The sequence below is a fragment of the Rhipicephalus microplus genome, chromosome X (assembly GCF_043290135.1).
Source record: "Rhipicephalus microplus isolate Deutch F79 chromosome X, USDA_Rmic, whole genome shotgun sequence".
NCBI classification, from domain to species: Eukaryota; Metazoa; Arthropoda; class Arachnida; order Ixodida; family Ixodidae; genus Rhipicephalus; species Rhipicephalus microplus.
The window spans coordinates 23,692,995-23,716,982 of record NC_134710.1 but is presented as its reverse complement, the minus strand read 5'-3'; the positions used below and the strand labels follow the sequence as shown (position 1 = coordinate 23,716,982).

At 43.3% G+C, this 23,988-nt stretch overlaps 2 protein-coding genes across 2 annotated transcripts in view; one reads left to right on the top strand and one right to left on the bottom strand.

Moving 5' to 3' along the window:
- The window catches only part of LOC142777497 (uncharacterized), a 42,229-nt gene extending 24,005 nt beyond the window's left edge, over positions 1 to 18,224 (bottom strand). The window contains exon 1 of the mRNA XM_075881977.1: positions 17,633 to 18,224. Within this exon, the coding sequence (XP_075738092.1) occupies positions 17,633 to 18,208 (576 nt within the window). The 5' untranslated portion in view covers positions 18,209 to 18,224. The remainder of the gene's footprint in view (positions 1 to 17,632) is intronic.
- LOC142777498 (uncharacterized) overlaps positions 1 to 23,988 on the top strand; it is a 101,025-nt gene that overhangs the window by 17,041 nt on the left and 59,996 nt on the right. The window lies entirely within an intron of this gene.

Sequence of the window (23,988 nt, the reverse complement as noted above, 5' to 3'; positions counted from 1 at the left end):
TGATTTGGATGTTGTTGTCACCACTGTACATTGATGATGCCACCTGCATAGCACGTAAAACGTTTGTCACTTTGTAACTAATTGTGCGAAGTCAAAGTAGACCTACTAAAAATCAGTTATATGGAAGTTTCCATACTGCATGTACTATTAGCATCTATCTATCTATCTATCTAGCCGCATACAGGGTGCTCTCGTGGTGGTCTCCCCCTCAACTTGTGCTTGTGTGTGCGCGCGCGCGCGTGTATGTGTGCGTGTGTGTGTGTGTGTGTGTGTGTGTGTGTGTGTGTGGTGTGTGTGTGTGTGTGTGTGTGTGTGTGTGTGTGTGTGTGTGTGTGTGTGTGTGTGTGTGTGTGTGTGTGTGTGTGTGTGTGTGTGTGTGTGTGTGTGTGTGTGTGTGTGTGTGTGTGTGTGTGTGTTTGTGTGTGTGTGTGTGTGTGTGGTATATACAAAAACAAAATCGCCTAGTGGCTAAGGCACTCGGCTGCTGACCCGCAGGTCGCGGGTTCAAATCCCGGCTGCGGCGGCTGCATTTCCGATGGAGGCGGAAATGTTGTAGGCCCGTGTGCTCAGATTTGGGTGCACGTTAAAGAACCCAAGGTGGTCGAAATTTCCGGAACCCTCCACTACGGCGTCTCTCATAATCATATAGTGGTTTTGGGACGTTAAACCCCACATATCAATCAATCAATCAAAAACAAAATCGCAAATTATCGACAGAGGTGCAACCACGTCTTCCCTTTCCACCCCGCCCTGTATTGGCTATGTGAATTAGATCCATAGACGAGAATTCAGTTTTGCTTTTTTCGAACCATCGTTCACTTTTCGGGCTTTCGCAAAACTTATTTACCAAATTGAGTGCCCTACAACAGAAAATGCCCTGCTGTGAGTGTGAAGTTTTTTTCGTTGCGTTACTGTAAAGTGAAAATGAAAGCACGCTTTACAGGCATAAAAATGGCAAAGGGTTTCACTGGGTTTGAATACACACGCCAAATAAAAAAAAAAGGACACAAGGCAGAGAATATTTAAGAAAGGAAGAGGCTGACAACTGCTACCTAAATGGGCGCAATGTCTGCCTACTCCTTTGGGAAGGAGAAACACAAGAGGAAAGGGAGATAGTAGGTAATAAAAGGAAGGGGAGGAGGGAGAGGAAGGAAAAAACACAGACGCATGCACAAATCATTAGTCACGTTGGAAAATATCTACAAACGTGAGACCAAATCGGTTTTGTTTAAAAAGGTTAGCATGGCTTAATGGGTCACAATGATCCACACATCCTCCAGGCAACAGGCAAGCATCACGGATCGTGCACTTAAGTCGAACAAGTACATAATGCTTGATGAGCATTGCTCGCTGCATAGCGAATGCGATACACTCTAAAAATATGTGTTCGAGTGCCTAACAAGAGCTAAAAAACGTACATCATGAATTGTCTATACGTTTCCGACGATTCTTTATTCCATTTTATTACCTTAAAAACCCTGTTTAGGGTTATTAAAAAAGGGATGGTTAACATAATCAATATGACATTGCAAACATATCAATGACATTGCAAACAGCTACATTCACATCAAAGAGACTAAATAATCATCGTTCATTCACACGCATATACGGTAAAACATACATTTTTAACTCATCTGCATTCCCCCGTGTCATCCGCATGTGGAACAGCCTTCCAAAGGAAATCGTAGCTGAACGCAACCGGGAAAAATTCCGGCACCTTATACTCACCCATTTCTAGGATTAACTGCTCGTTTTATTCATATCGAAATCGGAACCTACACGTTTATTCACTACTAGTATCTCGCTTTTTTTTCTCTTGCTTTAAACTTATTTTGTTTGATTGTTTGAATACTAACATGCCATTCAGTTCTGTTGTGTTTTATTCAGTGATGTTTTACTTTGAATAATGTAAAGTCTTTTCACAATTTGTGCTTGTTTTTTTAAAACTTGCTCTACGTAATTATCTCACGCGTATACTCATCTAATGTTCATTGTCGTTGTATTCCTATTAAAATTATTATTATTATTTTCTCATTGTTATTCCTGTTAGGACTTGTATAATAATTGACAATTAGTTCGTGGTATTGTTTGTATGGAAATTGCATGAATTCGTGTATGTATTTCTTTTATGCTCTCCTTACACATTGCCCTGTTGGGTCTGTAAGGTATTTTGAAAAAATAAATAGATAAATAAGTAAATAAATAAATAATTAAATAAATAAATAAATAATAGTACAATAAAAGCAGGTGCTATGATGTGATGCATGTTGGCGATCCGCGACCACGAGTACCGGGAGAAAACAATTCCCTTTCGACACGCTGGTCGGGGTGCTGCTTCAGAAGGTTGTCCCGGATCAGCAAACGAGCCTTGTCAAACAAGTATATACTATATGGGCAGTCACATTCGTTGTGGGCACTACTTGTAGCGAGGTGATCAGCCTCTTCATCGCCAGCAATTGCCACATGCAAAGGAATCCACTGACAAATGAGGGACACCTCATGAGAGATCAATTTTTTGTGGTATATTCTATGATACCGCATGTAGTTGAGCCATCAGAATATTTTTATTAACCTGCTAAAGACAGCACGGGACTCTGTTTGTACGACAACCTTCGATGCTGCGAATTCTTCTTGAACGTGGTTCAGGGCAACATGAATCGCTGAAAGTTTCACAGTTAATAAAGATGGATGCGGTGTACGAAACAAAAGGGGTAGCCGTCGCCAAGTACTGGTGGTAATAACTCTTTCGTTTATTTTTTTATTATTTCAATGAAAAAAAAACAAAAAGGCCATCTGATATTGTAGTCGCAGGTCAAAAAAAGGGTGTAGATGCACCTTGGCTGTCGTTGCGTACAGGTGCGTTCGTTAATACTCTAAGATAGGAGTCAAAATTTTCAAATAAGTGTGACTAGGTCCACTGAAATAGTGCTGAAACGGGATGGTCAGACGTTTTGCGTATTCCGGATATGGAAAGATAAGTGCAGAAGTGGCATTTGTCATGCTCTTTCGTTGTTGTGGAGGTAGTAGGATCTGTTGAACTACATACCAGCAATCTTAATAAACAATGCCGCCATCTTGTCCTTGCGAAAGCTCGGGTGCTGAGTGAAGTGACTAATAAGGGGTTTACCATCTGGCATGCTCTGTGCATGCCCTCAAATGGCGCTGCACTGCCCATTTGCATGCCGCGTCAGAGGCAACTACTGCATGGGCTTCGATGAGTAGAGGAACAGATTGCGCCTCACGAGATAAACCAAGTGTAATTCGGAGGGCAACAAGATCATCCTGTTTAGACTGAGACATCAAATTAGGCGGGGAATACGAGACTAAAAAAACATACATCAAGCTTTGGAGAGTACATAAAGAGAGAGAGAAAGTAAGAAGAGGAAAATGCAAGATGAACTAGACGTTTGCTTCCCATTAAAGGGGATAAGGGAATGGGGATTCCAAAATAAAAACAGAATGAGAAAAAGAGCGCTGCACATACGAAGAAGTAAAGTCGGGCACTGAGGCCGGAGCTCCTCTGACCTACATTGCATCAGGGTTCAGACGTGCGACTGGGAACTCGCGGACTTTGAGAGGGTCGCTGGTGATCCGTGGTGATTACTGAAGAGCTGGAAAAGCTGGATTGAAAACCTCTTCTGACAACCAGTTCGGATGGTCTGTGTATTTAGCTTATTCAAAAGCATAAATGTGGTGTCCAGAAGAGATCGTAGCATATCAGGAATGCCTGCTCTTTTTCTGGCAAGGCGTGGGGAATCAGCGCTGTTGTTAGCTCGGTCAATGTCTGCTGCGAATATTCGAGTTTCTGTTGATTGTGTTGTGCCTTTAGCTATGGTTGTGATTCTGACTGTGGCTCTGGCTGCAACTTTGGTAATGCCAGTCGTACTTCGGTGTCCATGTGCTCTGGTGCGGTTCTGTTTTCAGAAACTGACTCGAACGTGTCTGGTCTAGGAAGCAAAGAAGAAGGCGTCACCTGTGAACTGCATGTCACGGAGTCCTATGAACCGATACGTCAGTGGGAGCGCCACAGCGACGGCAGCGACAGCTTCCCGACGAGATTAATGGTCTCGCACCATCTGCTCATGGATCTCATTTTCCTTCTCTGTCTTTGGACAGTCATTTGACGAAACGTCGGGGCACCCAAGAAATCTGCGGCACTTGATTACCATGGCATCGAAGGAGTCTGCGGCGTGTGGTTCGGCGCAGCGTAAGCGAATTATCATTCTTTGATACACGGCGCTCACGTGTCCAAACCTCCAACATTTGTGCTGTTGGAGTAACCTTGAGATTAACGGTCGTATACAGGATGCCGAATGTGGCCGACGTTGACTTTTCAAGGCAGATATTCACCTTTGAATGTTATAGTTTTATACAGTGCGACTTGTTCATGTGAGACATACGTATTATGTTTATATCATCAACCACTAGCCTCACAAGACTGGCCAAGTCTGTGATGGAAATAGAAAAGTCCCATTCGTCCATGACACTAGTAGTCCATGACACCAGAGTGATGTACAAGCGAACTTTTATGCCATCAAGTTTTGTAATGCTACTTCGTGTGCGCAGCTGTCTCATGTGCAACGTCGATTGCCAGAACGTTCTTTATGGAGTTCACTCTCACGTCATTTACTTCAATTTGCACCATTGCTTCGAGAAGCACCGAGACCGACTGCCTGTAAAGTCGTCTGAAGGGATCGGCAGTAAGTTATGGTACGAAATGATGGTACTGACTGCGGTCTCCCGCGTAGATTTCAGAGATGGCTTGCCTGAAGTCACAGGGGACTCGGTATTTCTACGCTTCCGCCTTACGGCTTTGTACAAGTTGAAAGTCGTCATCAGACCTTTCCTCGCTGCTGAGCAAGTAGGCATTGGTGTCACCACTGTCCGCGGTGTTATGGTACAAATGAGCTTCCTGGAGACCGCCGACGTGAACGCCGCCATTCCCAGCGGGGGGGCTGCAACGTATAGTATACTTGCGGTGGTGTCAGAACGAGGCGGAGATCTGGCGGTGCACGCAGAAATAGTAAGACACTAGCGGATCGGTAGTCACAAACGTTCTGTAAAGCTAATACACATGTAGTGACGTGCCCCGCCGCGGTGGTCTAGTGGCTAAGGTACTCGGCTGCTAGCCTGCAGGTCACGGGATCGAATCCCGGCTGCGGCGGCTGCATTTCCGATGGAGGCGGAAATGTTGTAGGCCCGTGTGCTCAGATTTGGATGCACGTTAAAGAACCCCAGGTGGTCAAAATTTCGGGAGCCCTCCACTACGGCGTCTCTCATAATCATATGGTAGTTTTGAGACGTTAAACCCCACATATCAATCAAATCAATCACATGTAGTGACGTGGTCTGGCCGAAGTCAGCGCTACTATCAGTCAAGGCGGCCACACACTTGAGGAGTGACTGTGATTTGCTCCTCGTGGAGGTAACGGGAGGGTGCCAAGACAGACAATCATCGATAATTACACCCAGGTAACGATGCTGTTGCACTCAATATGTAAGTGGGTCTTTGACGTACAACCGGCTCATGCTTGCTTCGTCGAGCGCGTTGCCAGTGATGGTAAGCAATGGCGGCTGATTTACAGGTGAAATCTGTAGACCAACTTCTTCTAAGTAGTGTGAACACGTATTCGGCACTCTCTCCAAAATCCTGTACCTGCTGTGAAGGACCCCTGATCAACACTGCTTGCGATGCCGCCAGCGCGAATTGCAATGCCTATTGGGAACTCATATTCTTGCATAAAGTACGGCAAGCATGCTGTAGAACAGAAGCGGCGAAGAAACTCTGCCTTTAGCGACAACGCACTTAACACTGTGTGATTCACTTGTTGCTCCTCCAACGACTACTTTTATTTTGCACTCTGATAGAAAGTTACGCACAAAATTAGGCAGCCGTCCCAAAATTCCTGCCCCCAAAAGTGCGAAAAAGATCACCTCATGTGGCACTGAATCAAAAGCTTCTTGTCTTGGAAGGATGGATGCATACAAAGGAAGAAGGCAAGAAGGTTTCTGCATGTTTGCTAAGTGTCTGTTTCTTGAGCCGATTCAAACGGTGATCCGAGATCTGCTGGGCTGATGATAGTTGAGCGATGTCGACGAAAGGGGCTCATAACATTGCTTAAGAAGCTTAGCTCCTGTTGGTCAGATTTATCACACGTTTATTACATTCTACATATACCGCATCACTTTTTATTTAGTTTCCTCCCTAGACATGCAATACGTTTCAAATGGGGTTGTAGTCATCCTAGATTATCAAACTATATCTCTACAGGTCGAATGGTTATATATTAGGCTTACTTCCCATAGCAATGTTCATAAATTATCATGAAAGAAAAATATATTCAATAGGAGAGCCTTTGAAAACACGTCGCTGAGATCAGGCGAAATTTATTAACAGATGGGCGAGTTTATTGGCAAACACTGCAAGAAGCATTGCAACTCAAGGACGTGTAAAAAAGGGAAATTGAGCTGGTGCCGCAGCCTTAAACTTTGGACATTATATAGTATGTCGTTGCGTCTTAAGCTTGTCAACATAAATAGTGTTAGGCGAGTGCTCCGTCATAAAAGGATTCTTTAAGGTAACTGAAAACTGAAGCTGCCATTTCTTGTCGGCTACGCTGCGATAATTCTATTGATTGACCGATTTAACTACTTTCAAAAGCCGCACTAAATGTCATACGAAAGGCTGTAGCAAAGGCTTTTGGCCTCTTCGTGTTGAATGCATCAGATGGTACTGCATGATTTACCAGCGTTGCGTATACCTACAGGGTGCCCCACCTAACTTAAGCGTGAGTTTAAAAATATGCCACCACGCCCAATTACGACACGACCAAATGTATGTTGCTGACCGTTGCCTGGAGTTAGAGTGTTTTTTGTGTTCTAAAATATTGTTTATTTAGATATGTTTATTTAACTAACTCATGAAGGAACGAAGACGCATAAAATTATATATATATATATATATATATATATATATATATATATATATATATATATAGAAGAATAAATTCGGTTGCCACAAGGTTATAAATATGAAAGTAGATGCGCTTTCACATAACTGTTTATTGTGCCGACGTTTCGACAGGAACCCTGTCTTTTTCAAGGCATAATAATGCCTTGAAAAAGACAGGGTGCCTGTCGAAACGTCGGCACAATAAACAGTTGTTATGTGAAAGCGCATCTACTTTCATATATATATATATATATATATATATATATATATATATATATATATATATCAGGGAAAAAAGTGTATACCTATGGGCTCGTTTTTCCGTGTTTTCGACACAATATTAATGAAACCTAACAGACAATAATGCCAAGGAATGTATAGGGGAAGTTATTAGAACAAGTGTAATGTAAATTAGAAGAAAGAAAAGTGGGTGAAAAAATAACCTACCGTGAGCAGGAATCGAACCTACGACCTTCGAATAAGAGCATCGAACGCGTTATTCGAAGGTCGTAGGTTCGATCCCTGCTCACGGCAAGTTATTGTTTCACGGACTATATATATATATATATATATATATATATATATATATATATATATATAGAGAGAGAGAGAGAGAGAGAGAGAGAGAGAGAGAGAGTCCAGTAGATCCTCCGTGAGCGGTCACAACGTGGTGTATGCGAATCCGGTTTAAGCGAATATATATATATATATATATATATATATATATATATATATATATATATATATATATATATATATATATATATATATATAGAGAGAGAGAGAGAGAGAGAGAGAGAGAGAGAGAGAGAGAGAGAGAGAGAGTCCAGTAGATCCTCCGTGAGCGGTCACAACGTGGTGTATGCGAATCCGGTTTAAGCGAATCTGCTCTAGAGACGCTGACTTTGACACGAGCTCACAGAGGCTAAAACTTATGCTCGAGAAACAAAAAATACCCCCCACATGTAATTAATGACGCTGTTCAAAAAGCGAGAAAACTAAAGCATGAAGACTTACTTATGAAGCGACCACCGCAAGAAGACCCACAACGAACAAACCTCTGCTTGACTTACAGCACAAACTTCCCCAATGTAAACAAAATCCTTAAACGACATTACAACATTCTGGAACAATGTGAACGTCTGAAACGCGCATTTCCATCTGCTCCAGGCGTCGTTTACCGACGACCACGTAACCTCAAAGACACAGTTGTCCACTCTCAAATGAACACATCACCCCCCAATAATTCATGCCGACCTTGTTTAAAGCCACAATGTCTTGTATGTAAGGTGATGCGAGAAACACACAAAGCAACCAGCACACAATCCAAGTTTTCGATTAACATACGAGGAAACCTAACATGCGATTCCTCTGATGTGGTATACCTACTCGAATGCAACGTGTGTGGTATGTAGTACATCGGACAAACAGAAACACCATTTAGGATTCGCTTCAATAATCACAGAGCCCATGCGAAATCAGCCCCAAGTCTACCTTTATCAAAACATGTAAATCTTCCCGACCATGCATTCGACAAAGTATCAGTAATGCTCTTAGTGACGGGATTTAAATCAAATTGAGAACTTGAACAACGAGAGTCTTACCTTATCCACCGATTTAACACTCCCAATAGAGGAATAAATGAGAATCCTGGAACACTTGCAGTAATTAAAGCATTAGAAAACAATTACGGTTATAATGAAAATAGTAACTGAGTTCACGGCACGGCAGCTGCGAAGGGCACTAGAAAACTCAAAACAATTCCAAGTGTAACTACTCTTCCTAAGTGCAGCTGTCGTCTGTTTTCTGTTTTATTTTACTACCCAATCAATTGTGCCATGCCCAACAGCAACCCTGTGCACAGCCGGGAGGCCCCCACTGCACGCGTAATCCAGAAGTGGGCAAGGAATTCGCATTGCGCCCGCTTACCAGCCTCTGCCGCAATACGCGGAACCCCTCTTTCTACGACGAAATGTTGACGGGACCCCGAGTAGTTAAAGGCTTAAAACTTCCTAACATGCCCGCTTACCAGCCTCTGCCCCAATACGCGGTACCTCTCTTTCTACGACGAAATGTTGACAGGGCTCCGAGTAGGTAAAGGCTTAGAACTTCCTAAAAAAGCTCTTTTTTGCCCCACACCGAACCGCCAGTGCCAGGAGGCGCGGGAAGAATGCGTTAGTGAAAGGAAGCATACACAGACCACTGACATCAGAAAGGTGAAGGGGAGAAAGGGGAGAGAGATGAAGTGGAAGTGGAAGGAAGAGTGGAAGGGGGGCGCCCGAGGGGAGTCCACCTTATAATCTTTTTTTCTCTTTTTTACTTTTTCCTTCTTTTTTCTTTTTCTTTTTTTTCTTTTCTTTTTCTTTTTTTCTGTCTTTTTCCTCTTTCCTTTCCCTCTGATTTGAGATTGTATAAAGCTGAGCACCAACAAACTGTACCTTTAATCCTGATGAAGGCCCGACTCTAGGCCGAAACGTCGAAATAAACCACGTTGTGACCGCTCACGGAGGATCTACTGGACTATATGCAACGCTACGGCCACTCAACCACCATGCCTGCATATATATATATATATATATATATATATATATATATATATATATATATATAGTTCAGTAGATCCTCCGTGAGCGGTCACAACGTGGTTTATTCGACGTTTCGGCCTAGAGTCTGGCCTTCATCAGGATTAAAAGTACAGTTTGTTGGTGCTCAGCTTTATACAATCTCAAATCAGAGGGAAAGGAAAAAGGAAAAAGACAGAAAAAAAGAAGAAAAAAGAAAAAAATAGAAAAAAAGCATATAAGGTGGACTCCCCTCGGGCGCCCCCCATCCACTCTTCCTTCCACTTCCACTTCATCTCTCTCCCCTTTCTCCCCTTCACCTTTCTGATGTCAGTGGTCTGTGTATGCTTCCTTTCACTAACGCATTCTTCCCGACCAGACGGCGCCTCCTGGCACTGGCAGTTCGGTGTGGGGCAAAAAAGAGCTTTATAAAAGATATATATATATATATATATATATATATATAAAGAGCTTTTAAAATATATATATATATATATATATATATATATATATATATATATATATATATATATATATATATATAGTGTGTGCATGTGTTTGTGTGCTTTACATCATCTGCTTTTTTTATTTCGTGGGAATCTGCAGCAAATAGAAAAACCCTACTACATACTAGACAGAAATTTAAATACCTTATAGTCGGACGTGAAACGGGTCGACAACTTTCTACGTGAAATTTTCTACCTGACTTCGTGGCTTCGAAAGTTTGTTAATTAATATTGCCTACTTACGTGCTTCGCTAAACAGAAAATATAGTGTGACTTGCTGCATGCAGTATTCAGCAACACGCATTTGGTCGCGTCTTCATATAGTGCAACGGCATATTTTCAAACTCACGTTAAGGGTAGCTGGGACAACCTGTATAATATTTTGCATCACACACTCATGTTCACACATTCTTGATGAGAATGTTAGGGAAAATTTCCTGAGAATCAGCATCAAGGTAAGGGACCAAATGTAGTGAGATTCGCTAGGCTACACTGGAGAACGTGATGCGCTGAGAGAAAGAAGGAAAGAGAGTGAGAGATAGAGTCCTAGTCGTGCTTAGAGATTATGGTGCACGTCCGGTCTACAATTGGTCCCAGAGACCTGCAGAATTCAACTATTGCAGCAAAGCGGTTGTTACTTTCTGCACCAGCAAATAAAGCGGCCATGATCGAAGCATTCTGGCTTCTTACAAAGGCCTCAAGTCATGCTAGTTTAATGCCGTCCGAAAAAAGCATCGTTAGAAAAACAAGAGCGCAAGACATGTTCAGAAGTTTCTTCAGTCCATCGGGAGTCGTATACCTAGGTACGGAGCCGTTCTGACGTCGGACGAGCCTGCTTTCGATCGTCAATGCGACCCCGACCTAGAGGCATAACAACAACGCTGCACTACGGCTGTAAATTCCTGATTCCAGTTGGAGCTTTGAGTAAGGATCAAGTTTATGTAGGCGTCAGAGAAAACTCTCAGAAAGTAACCTGCCGACCTAACCTCATTTTATATTCGTCGATGCTCTTGTTGAAAAGAGCGTCTATGCTGTCTGCTTCATGTCATGGTTCTTTAAATGGGTGTGTGCAGCTTCAAATAGCATTAACAATAAACTCGCTTACACTTAAGCTACCCTTGTATGTCCTACGCTTAATTATAATCACAATAGCCTCTAGAAACATGCTAGGCGTGCCGCCAGTCCAGTCTATTTCATTTTTATTAGAGGGCTCTCTCTCTTTCTCTCTAGTTATTTTTGTAGAATTTTCATTTATACAAAATAAAGAAGGCCGGGGTGAGATTGGGAGGTGCGGCTACACTTAAGAGAGCGTTCGCGAGCCTGACCAAGCCCCTTAAGTCTGACCTCATTCAATGCTGGCCTGGTGATGCTCGCCTGGAAGGCGGCGTCTGTTTGTTGGAAACGGCTTCAGCACACTCGCAGCTCCGACGCGGAGCTTCAATGGAATCGCCGTCGGCGGCGTGAGCCCGGGCGTGACCGGAATACATTTATTTTAGAGCACCCGCTCTAGTCGTTGTGAATCTTTGCATTCTCCGATAAAAACTGTTCTCGGCATCAAAGACGTGGAATGCACCAAAAATTCGCGAATGCGCACTCTTAAACGAGGCCAATTCCGGCCCTGCCTGTAATGCACAGCATAACCCACAAAAAAGCTTCCGTATACAAATTACTGTTATCTAGATGAAAACCTACCACTGTCATTATCTTTGAACACGAACGTACGCAATCAGCGCATTCCACAGGTAACAACCTGCCAGCAAAGTAACAAATAAACTTGGCGTAAGAACAAAATACCACGTATTGAACGATGAAAAGGGAAAATGGTCGGTGTAACGATAGTGGAGAGGAAAAGAGCAGTCGCAGGGAGAATCACAGAGGAACATACGGGATCTTAGTTTAAATTAAGGTGAATAAGTGAACTTGGAAAGATAATATAATTCGCAGAGCAGACGAGCGTTGGTTGTTTAGAGTAGCAGTGTGCGTTAAGGACAAGAAAATGCCCTCTAGTAGGGCAAGTGTGGTTCGATAATGTTAGAAAATTTGTAGGCGTCGTACTTGGTCGTGGATCTGACGTCGATTAAAGACAATGACAGGTAGATTGCCACTATCCCTCAAGAGGAAGGTATATAACAGCTGTATCTTGCCGGTACTTAGCTACGGAGCCGAAACCTGGAGACTTACAAAGAGGGTTCAGCTTAAATTGAGGACGACGCAGCGAGCAATGGAAAAAAATGGTAGGGGTAACTTTAAAAGACAAGAAGAGAGCAGAGTGGATTAGGGAACAAACGGGGCTTATGGATATCATAGTTGAAATCAAGAAGAGGAAATGGACATTGCCCGGCATGTAGCGCTAACAGGATAACCACTGGTAATTGAGGGTAAGTTACTGGATTCCCAGAGAAGGCAAGCGAGTTAAGGGGAGACAGAAGGTTAGGTGGGCAGATGAGATTAAGAAGTTTGCGGGTATAAATTGGCAGCAGCTAGCACAGGACCGGGTTAACTGGCGGAACATTGGAGAGGCCTTTGTCCTACAGTGGACGTAGTCACGCTGATGATGATGATGATGATGATGATGATGATGATGATGATGATGATGATGTTGAAAGACGATGAACGAAGACAAAAGCAACTACCTTGTAGAGTAGTTGTTTGTTCCTCATCGCGAATCATCGTGACTTTTCCAAGCGCGCGAGCATGTTTGTGTGAGGGCGGGGAGGGTGGTGGGGGAGGGCGGAGAGTTTGTTTAGTTCGAACTGCGACGATGAAACAGCGCAATAAACCGTACGAATACGACAGGAGACAAACACGGTGCTGACCAACACTCATTCTTTACTGCGTTTTGCACATCAATATGCACCGGAAAATCGTGATCAGTACACGCATAAGATGACAAGATACGGCTGTCAGCCACGCTTGGTAACATATTCTACAGGTACCACATAATTTATATCTCTGAAGTGCGGTAGCGAGTGCATGCTGACAAAACCACCTCCACTTTGAACAGTGAAGCTGTCGAAGCTCGCTGTAATTCGTCAGTCAGAAACAGAACTGATCGTCGTCATGAACCGACATGTGCACTGTACGTCCTTTTAGTCCTCGTCTCCTGCGCTGCCAGAATACGTGCGCCGATTTTTTCGGCGTGGCCTGTAATAACCGTGATGACTGAGAGAGAGAAAATAAAACGAGGACAGGGATATAAACGAATAGAAACATGAAAAGTCCTGGTTCTTCGCGAGACGGGACTCGAACCTGCATAACCCTCGATCCGAAGGCGGGCGTTTCAAACCCCTTTGTTATCCAGGTACGCTAGTATAACATAGCATGCCCTTTTATATTACTAGAACATGTTGTTGGGCTAGTTGATTTTTACAAACGAAATAATGAAAACTCAACTCACACAGACAAAAAAAAACAAGAAAGGGGGCAGGATAGGGCGTCAACGTGCAACTATCTTTATTTTTTTAAAAGGTCTTTTTTTATATGCATGGAGACATTTATTTATACAAGTACCTCACGGGTTCCACGAGGGAACATTGCGTGAGGGGGGGGTACATTTTGATTTTCAAAGAGCGATGAAAATATATACATATGCAAAAGTCTGGCTGCGTAAAAATAGAAAAGAACGAAAGAAGCAGCAAACAATAACATTATATAATTCGGAACGATAATACGCAAGTATACAATACAAAATTGTGAAATATTTTTCTATAAAAGCCAAAAAGCACTTGGCTGCGCAAAAAAGATACAGATGAGAGAAATAGCAAACAATAACGTTATACAATTCCAAACGATACAACATAACTATATAATACAAGAAGCGTTACAGTGTTAGAGGCGACCGCGTTAAGAATCAGAAACTAGCAGGAGTACAATAGGTAAGGCGCACACAACTAGAGTTCAAGAGGCAGTTTTTCAAGCAAGCCTCTAAAGATCTCGGTTTCTTTCACGTTTGCTATATTTTCAGGAAGATTGTTCCAGAGTACAATGGCACGTGGTAATGAAGATGAATTATAGGCGTTAGTGTGCCCGTATAGACGCTGAAAACTGAGGTTATGCTGCAAACGACGGGAATATCGATGAGGTTTGAGAAGTGGCAAGAAAAAACTGTGCTTGCTGTTGATGATTCTGTGCAACAGACATAAAAGAGAAATGTTTCTGCGGGAGGCGAGAGAGGAAAGAGAGAGCGACTGCTTGATTTTAGTTACACTAGAATGCCTGCTGTAGTTACCGGTGATAAAGCGAGCAGCGCGGTTTTGAACCGATTCCAGGCTTCGGGATAGATAATCTTGGTCAGGTGACCATATAGAAGAAGCGTATTCGAGTTTAGGGCGCACGAGTGTTTGGTAAGCGAGCTTGCGTGTGGTAGGAGGTGCATCACGAAGGTTGCGTTTTAGGTAACCAAGCGTTCGTGACGCGTCAGCAGTAATCTTGTTGATATGACTAGCCCAAGAAAGGTTCGATGCCAGATGGATGCCTAGATACTTATAAGATGAAGTAGGTCTTAGAGGGCTACCATCAAGGAAATACTGAAATGTTGAGAGTGAGCGCTTTCGAGTGAAGGTCATTTGATTGCACTTATCAACGTTTAATGACATTTGCCAATCTGAGCACCATGTGGTTACACGATCAAGGTCTTGCTGCAGAGCTGTATGATCTGATGGTGAAGTGATTTTGCGATAGATTATGCAGTCGTCCGCGAAGAGGCGAATTGATGACGTGATTTCTGAGGGAAGATCATTGATAAAAATTAAAAATAACAAAGGGCCAATAACGCTCCCCTGAGGGACACCAGATGTCACCTCCGAGAGAGGGGAAGACATGTTATCAATTACAGTACACTGTTTGCGAAAACACAGGAAGTTCCTAATCCAAGAGACTGTAAGTGAATCTAAGTTCAGAGATGATACTTTAGCTATTAAACGACAATGTGCAACGCGGTCAAATGCCTTAGAAAAGTCGATGAATATGCTGTCTGTTGGTAAATTTTCATCCATATTGTTAAAGATCTCATGCGTGAATTCGATAAGCTGTGTATCACAGGAAAGTCCTTTGCGGAAGCCGTGCTGATTTTTAAAAAAGTATTGGTTTTGTTCTAAGTGTGATGCAACATGTGAAGAAATAATGTGCTCAAGTAGCTTACATGGGATGCTCGTTAAGGATATGGGACGATAATTACTGGGCAGGCATTTGTCCCCGGATTTGAAGACCGGAATGACCTTAGCGATTTTCCAGTCATATGGAATCTCGCCAGTTTGTAACGATTGCTGAAAGATGTGACCGAGAATGGTACTAGACGGAACAACGGTATGCTTTAAGATTTTAGAGTTTATGCCGTCGACACCTGAACATGTGGACGTCTTGAGATTTGTAATTAGGGAAGAGATACCTGCAGGATTAATCTCTATAGGATCCATAAAACGATACTGAAATGTAGGTGGCAGAGGCATGTTAGTGTAATTTTCTTTCGTAAAAACTGAAGTGAAGTAATTATTAAACACCACTGGGCAAGATTCAGGAGAGACCGTAACACCGGCACTGTTCAAAATCGTGATACGAGTGTTAGAGCGTGTGGGGGCGATTGATTTCCAGAATTTCTTAGGGTCGTTTTTTAAAAGTGACTGTAGGTCATGTGAAAAGAACTTGTGTTTCGCCTGACGCACAGCATGACAATAAACCTTATCAGAATCACGATGCTTCGCCCATGCTACCGAAGATTGCAATAACTTTGCCTTACTGAAAAGACGCTTCTTTTTATTTCGAAGGGTGCGAAGTGTACGGGTAAACCATGGTTTAGATGTATTTACGCGAATTGTCAAGCGAGGGATATGTTCATGCACCAGGCTCAACAATTTTTCTTTATAAAGGCACCAATTTTCGTTGACTGAGCGGTTGAAGAAAGAGGCCATAAATGAGTGAGAGAAGTCAACTAAACTCTGATTTATGGATTGATAATCACCTCTTTTATAATCAAGTATTGGCCTTGGAGAGACATAAGGCTTGGATGCAGGTAAGCTAATAGATACCTGAATGAGACGGTGGTCACTGAGACCATCTAGATATAAGGTTGATGTAGCTTTTTCAGGAGCTGACGATAGAAGCAGGTCAAGAATGTTGTGTTGGCGCGTGGGTTGGTCAATTAATTGAACAAAAGAGAAGTCAAGGGTTAGATCGAGGAACTCTCTGGAATTGCGTGAGAGGGAAGTTAGATTGGACCAGTCAATTTCAGGGTAGTTGAAATCGCCCAAGAGGAAAACGTCAGCTTTAGGAAACTTAGAGCGCAAATTTGTCAAGTTGTCGTGCAAATCTGTAACAAAACTTTCCGAGCAATCTGGCGGCCTGTAACATACTCCGAAAATTGTTTTGGATGCATGTGATGAGGAGCACACCCAAACAATTTCCAACCGTGACGGAATGTCAATCACAAAAGATGTGATATGACTTTTTATGGCAATAAGTACCCCCCCACCAGCTCTACCTATCCTATCTTTTCTGAAAATATGGAAATCAGATGAGTCAAGCAAAACTTCACTATCTGAGATATTAGGGTTTAGCCAAGTTTCCGTAAGCAGCAAGATATCGCAGTTGCTGTTTTCAAGATAAGAGCACAACTCAGTACGCTTTGAAATAATACTGCGTATGTTGGTGTATGATAAAGTGAAGTTCTTGTACGGAATGGGATCAGCATGTGGCAGGAAATTGTTTGCAAGTGTGTGCGTAGCCGACCTACGCGCGAGCTATTGCGATGCAGGTGTTATTTTGTCATTGATTGCGTCGTACACGTAAGTAACGTTATCGATTCGCAGTTTATCGACTGAAAGCTTGAAAGGCACGTTTTTAGCTTTTCCGAATTCTAACAACTTTTTCCTAGCAAACCGTGTTTGCGGAGCAAAATCCTCACGGATGGCAAAGAGCGTGCCCTTCAGTTTGTGGCCCATTTCCATGATGCTGTGCTTGTCTTTAAAGAAAGCGAACTTTGTGATGATCGGTCTGCACTTATCAGAGTTGTATCTTCCAAGCCTGTGGGCTCTTTCAACTTGCGAGGATTGAAGTGTTATGCCAAGGTGCTCCGAACATAATTGAATAACTTTCTGTTCGGATGAGAACCAGGACTCAGACGGTTCGTCAGGTAGGCCAAAGAAAAGCAGGTTAGAACGTCGTAACCTGTTCTCGGCATCTTCACATCGCGATTCAATAGCCTTTATTTTTTCGCATATGTTGACGCCGGAAATTTGTGACAAGGAAGTCGATGAACCATCATTTTGCTTTAAAGCCATAACGTCCACCTCCACGGCATGCATCCGGGAGGATATCTGCTTTAGTTCGTCATCAACAGATGTCTGCCAAAGTTTCAGGGCGCGCAGATCATTCAGTATTTCTTCTTGTCTGGAATCTATCCTCTGGACAGTGGCCAGGACGGTAGTTAGAACTTCGTTTGTGTTAGGACCGGGATTAGATTCAACGTCACCGGATAGCAATAAAAGCAGGCTATTGGTATACATGCGAAACCAATTCTTACAGCGTTCAAACATAAGGAACAGTTCACTTGGGCACGACACCATAAGAAAGCAACGATTGCTGCTGCGGGGACAGCAAGAGCGGTCTAAATAACTAACCTGTAAGAGCAGACAGGGTAAGCGCTCCATTCCGGAACCGGTGTCGTGCCCCAAGCAAGCCTCTTCGGGAAAATGCTTATATGCGGTGCCTCCCCCGAAGATAGTGGCGTTGATTATCGTAGTCGATGACCATGGTTGCTGGTGTAGGAACTGATGATTATCCACTCCTGGCGGTATCGTCGAATGCACTGGTATTTCCACGGAGCATGAAGTGACGCCGCACAGAAAGGCGGCATCAGGCAGCACGTCTGGAGTAGAAATCAGCAGGAAAGCCTGTAAGAGCAGACAGGGTAAGCGCTCCATTCCGGAACCGGTGTCGTGCCCCAAGCAAGCCTCTTCGGGAAAATGCTTATATGCGGTGCCTCCCCCGAAGATAGTGGCGTTGATTATCGTAGTCGATGACCATGGTTGCTGGTGTAGGAACTGATGATTATCCACTCCTGGCGGTATCGTCGAATGCACTGGTATTTCCACGGAGCATGAAGTGACGCCGCACAGAAAGGCGGCATCAGGCAGCACGTCTGGAGTAGAAATCAGCAGGAAAGCCTGTAAGAGCAGACAGGGTAAGCGCTCCATTCCGGAACCGGTGTCGTGCCCCCGGTGTCGTGCCACCGGTGTCGTGACATGTGTGTAGTTACAGTTGGCATGACATGGGTGAAAAAATTCCACGCTTAACACATCATGAAAGGAAGACATCAAAAAATTGCGCTTCAGATTTACGCAGGTTGACGGACGTGTCACTGATACAGATATCTCGCTTAACGTTCATAATATTTTTGGTCGTTTTGCTTTCATGATGTCTTAAGGGGCTACTCATCAGGCTCTGAAAATACAAAAAAAACTACCGCAATATTCTTCCCTGATATAGTCAGATTTGGGTGCACACTAAAGAACCCCAAGTGGTCTGAATTTCCGGAGCCCTCCACTACGGTGTCTCCCCTATCATATGGTGGTTTTTGGACGTTAAACCCTACATATCAATCAATCAATCAATTATCAATCTCCTGATATATCTTGTCCTTGTGCACTTCTGTGACGTAGACAGTAGTTCCCGTCACGTCTACAGCGTACATGCTCTCGATTTTTTCTTATACGTAAAATACGAAATGTGATTTGTTTCCTGCACTGATTTGCCAGACTGCCGCCCATCCGTTCTTCCTTGCATCGCATGAGATATCGTACACGATCTACCGATCACACGTTATTTTGGGTGTTTACGACTGCGCAAGCGGTGATAACGGCGCGCAGTCGAGAAGCGCTAAATCATAGCGCTTAGTGCTGACATGTTTCACGTGTTTTTAAAGAGCTAAGAGGCGAGGAGGATGCATAGCATGTACGAAGGAGAGGAGAAAAGCACCCCCTTGTCTTTGAACGTCAAGTGGTGAGTGGCTCTTCAAGCGTGGAATTTTTTTGCCCATGTCCTGCGCAACTGTAACTGCGGACAAGTCTGCACTCGTATAAAAAGTAGCTTTCTATCAAATAAAACTAGGTGCAAGTTGACGCCATATCCTGTCCCATTTCTTTTTTTTTCGATTATGCGGATTGCGTCCTTCATATTTCTTCAGCAAATCCTTATATTGTAGAGCGTAGGAAGATGGTGCAAAAGTATTGGTTGATTTGATTTGAAAACCACCATATGATTATGAGACACGCCGTAGTGGAGGACTCCGGAAATTTCGACCACCTGGGGTTCTTTAACGTGCACCCAAATCTGAGCACACAGTCCTAGAACATTTCCGCGTCCTTCGGAAATGCAGCCGTGATTCAATCCCGCGACCTGCGGGTCAGCAGCCGAGTACCTTAGCCACTAGACCTCCGCGGAGTGTGGGGAAGGAGAGTTAGCGTGAGGAAGAAGAAGACGAGGAGGTGAAAGAGCTAGCCAGAGCATAGAAGAAAAAAATGCTAAAGAAATAAATATTCCCTCTGTAATTGTAACGAACGGAAAAAGGTTGTGGAATGTCATAGGTGGTCATAAACGGAATATAATACCTTTCAGTGGCAGCAGTGCTGTAACAATTTCGAGTCCCGAGTCCCGCAAGTCGTGGGATCGAATCCCGGCTGCGGCGGCTGCATTTTCGATGGAGGCAGAAATGTTGTAGGCCCGTGTGCTCATATTTGGGCGCACGTTAAAGAACACCAGGTGGTCGAAATTTCCGGAGCCCTCCACTACGGCGTCTCTCATAATCTTATGGTGGTTTTGGGACGTTAAACACCACGTATCAATCAATCAATCGAGTCCTGGGTGTTGTTATGTGCTGAGTGGTGCATTTTCTAAATCTTTTTTTTATCATCAGCTGTTTCCTTTCCCTGAATTATTGAATATAACTTCCCCAATGTGTATCCTGTTGTTATCGATTTTGATAGGGTACCTTCTCAATGGTACTTTCCCCTCTGAAGTTCATTTTTATATAAAACCCTTGTTCAGTCGTCCGAGGCTCCAGTATTTCAAGCACTGTTTGGGATCCCGGCACTAACGCACTAGTTCAAACCTTGGAATCCGTCCAAAATTGTAGTGCATGTTTCATCCCCTCTGACTATGCACGTACATTTAGTGTATCATCTATGAAAACAGCCTTGGGCCTTCGACTTCTTTGTTCGCGCAGGAAAGTGTCTGATGTTGTTTTGTTTTTTTATAAAATTTTCTACAATCTACTATTAAAACAAGAGCTTCTTTCCAAACCATACTGTCTATCAAATAGACCATCGCCACAAAGTGCTCTATTTTTTTCCCAATTCCTTTATTCCCACTAGCTCGAACGAATGGAACCATTTACCCTCCTCTATCACTCAGGTGTCCGATGTTACTATTATTAAGGCGGCTGTTAAGTGCGATGTGTACTCTTGGCATCTTTTTTTTTAATTCTTGCTCTTGCTTTTCTTATTATCTATTGTAAATACTCTTACCCACTGTCTTCTGTAGCACCTTCGGACCCTAAAGGTGCTAGAATAAATAAACAAACAAATAGATTCAGAAAAAAAATGAGAGAGAATCGAAGAAAGCGAAAGAGATAAATTGAAAAGAAATAATAGAAAGGAGGAGGAAACAAGCGAGAAATAGAGAGACAGCGAGAGAGAAAGAAAAGAATGAAAGAGCGAGAAGAGAAAGAAAGAGAAATAAATAAATAAATAAATAAATAAATAAATAAATAAATAAATAAATAAATAAATAAATAAATAAATAGAAATAAACAGAGGAAAAAAAGGTAGTAGGAACCGAGTCAAGGTGAAAGAAATAAAGGAAGGGAAAAAGAGAAAATTTCCCTGCTAGCTTATCTTTTTTTCTGCACTGCTTCGCTTTGCCTCTACCGGATTTCCTCTTCATGTTACGTCGAAATTCTGTCTTACCAGTGACTTCACGATGCACTCTGCTTCTTCGCCACGCCACTGCAGATTCGGCACGGATGCTCTGCTCGCATGCAGCGCGCTCCGCGGCGTGAATTCATTGCATGTTAAAACCGCGTGAAAATACTTCGCCTATAGCAAAATCAGGCTCATATGGTAGCCGTCGCGGAGTCCGTCGTCACCGCGAGTGAACATAGCCTCCCACCAGATGACCAACGCGGCGGCGCTGGTACGCCAGTGCCAATAGGGATCCGTCTGATATACCGCGACTTAAGTTACTAGCCGTAGGAATGCAATTTGTGCCGTTCTTTGTCGTGTCACAAAATAATCAAAAGACGTTTCTCGGGCTCGCGTGATACGAGGTGGACGCCCCATGCTCAGACATCGGCATGGTCGGTGTCGAGATCGACGTACCACTGAGCTGCTCCGCTTCGCGCTTGGCGTCTTTGAGCTGTGGCGCTGATTGTGCGTGACCTTTGCTGGGTGGAGGAGATTTGTACACTGACTGTGTCGATGCATCATTCTGCGTTTCAAGCACTCCAGTGCTTTGTGTCTACAGCGAGGTCAATTTCACGAAAGGTCGAAAGGAAAACGTGGTCTGGTTGATGTCTGATATTTTCCTTGTATTTTTTATATTATGCACGCACCATTAAATAGCGTGAAACCACATCTTGTTTTCAAATGAAAAAAACTTTTTGAACCAAGGAAAAATCGACAATCATCGCCGGGTGACGACGACTGTTTTACGAAGAGTGCGTTTTCACCGATTCGCGATTATGCTAACACCGACACAAGCCATATATATCACATATATGTCTGCGATTAGCACAAATAGAGTAATAGAGAAATAAGTCATTTTATATTTTCTTATTCTGTGTAAGTTGCTTCTTTTCAGGGCACGATTTCTGCTTTTGTGAATGCCATAGATTGTTCAAATTTACAGCGCTGATAGTCTTTATGTGAATAATTATCGCTTGCATTCGCATTTGTCAAGAATTTTTAAGTAACTGATTTTGTTTCTCGAAACATAAAAAAGCAAACGTTTTGGTCAATTTGAAAATCTGTAATAAAAAACACTCTAAATTATGCTGAAAATTATTTATATTGTTGTCAGAGAGCTGCGCTATCATATTAGGAAAAAAACATGTTGCACCATTTTCATCAGAACAAACCTTTAAATTTTCAAACATTACAAAGTTCGCTACCACGTAAATTACACCTCTTGTGTCAAGAAAATACGATAACACGCTTTTTTCTCCTCTGATTTTACGAAATAACAGCAATCAGGCACTTTCCGCTAGTGTTCAGTGTTCCCTAAAGAAAAAACAACAACAACCCATTGCATGAAACGCATTTGAAGTGTTCGTGACTTCGCTTGTGTTCGTTATTATTCAATTTAAAGGCAGCCCCTCCAGTTGTGCCCTTCTTTTTTTTTTTTGCTCGGCCAGAACAGAATTCGTATCTTAGATGCTAATTAGTGGACTTTCTCAATGCGTTTTTTATCATTTGTTGTGCTGTTTGACAATTTAAAAAGGTTGGTCTCTTCAGAAAAAGAAACGAGATTCTAGAAAGTAGTTGTCAATAAGTTTACTTTTGCTGGCCCGAAATTCCAGATTTTCGAACCACGTGCCACTATCAGTGCTTGAGACTCGGCGATAACGTAAATCTCAATGACAGTAGCCCTGACAACGGACGAAGCATGCTTTCTGTGAACCTGGTGTAACTGAATATACGAACAGCGCAACTTAAAAGTAATTGCAGTGTAACTATGGAAGCAAAGATACAAGAATAGGAAAGAGCGCTGACTTTCAACAACCGTAGTTACACTGTAACTGCTTTTAAGTTTCATTGTTCGTATATTCAGTTATGTCCTACCAACTTGCCCAAGTTTCCACGCTGCTCACCAACATGGTGTGCATTGGCAAACATACCATGACAGGACGCCTTTCACGGGTGTAAAGAGTTCCTACTACTTTTTAGTTTATTTCCGGGAGCACTCAATCTCGCAGGTAGGTCCACTTATTTCTTCGACTTGCCTTGTAATTGCTTAACCACTTCAATCGCTGACCGCATGAAACCGCTGTGCGTTGTGCGTTCTCGCACAACGCACGCTATACTGTACCTACAGTCAGGCGCGGAGGCCGGGCACTCGATCTCCCCCACGATCGGTATATATGCGGTGCGCATCCGAATAACTTGTCGGCTTGAGATACCCAAAAAAAAATGGCAGCATATCCACGGAGTGAAAGATGGGGAGTGGAGCGAAGCATTCGTCCGTCCATTCGTTCTTGCTTCCGTCCGTTCCTGCGTACGTCTGTGTAACCGTCCATGCGTCCATCCACCCGTCCGTGCGTGCGTCTGTTCGTGCGTCCGTCCCTGCGTTCGTCCATGCATCCGCGCCTGCGTCCGTTCATGCGTCCATCCATGCATCTGTCTGTGTGTCCGTTCGTCCATCTATTTAGCACTCTAAGTACCACCATCTCGCATCTTTTCATCATATATTCTCCATATAGAAGCACCGCCATCCAGCGGACATTTCAAGGACTAAACGGGAGGTGGCACATGCACACTTTCTTACGGCTTGCGCTTCGGGTTTACTTCCCACCTTTAACCACCTCGAGTTCATGGTATATACTAGTTCACTGTATTCATGGCTATGCGGCCCAACGCTCGCTAAACCTTTCTAAAACCAAGGAGGTTACACCCAGCGAGTATAACGTAGCAACCCTTTCTTGTCAGATCGTGCTTAATGTACATGCCAATAGCTGCTAATGGGGATCGCAGCGTGTGCGTTACCTAAAGGCCGAATGCTCCTGTCTCTCATTCCCCCTTAGCAGCCATTAGTATGTGCATTGAACACTATCTTTTATTGTTCAGCAACGCACAGAATAAATCTCTCACCGGAACCACCTTGGAGGTCAAAATCGTAAGGACCGCTATTTCGGGTATGTGCCACTGGTGGTTACGTACTACGAGGGACGCACAAGCCATGCCATAAGGAGCTTCGCCCCTAA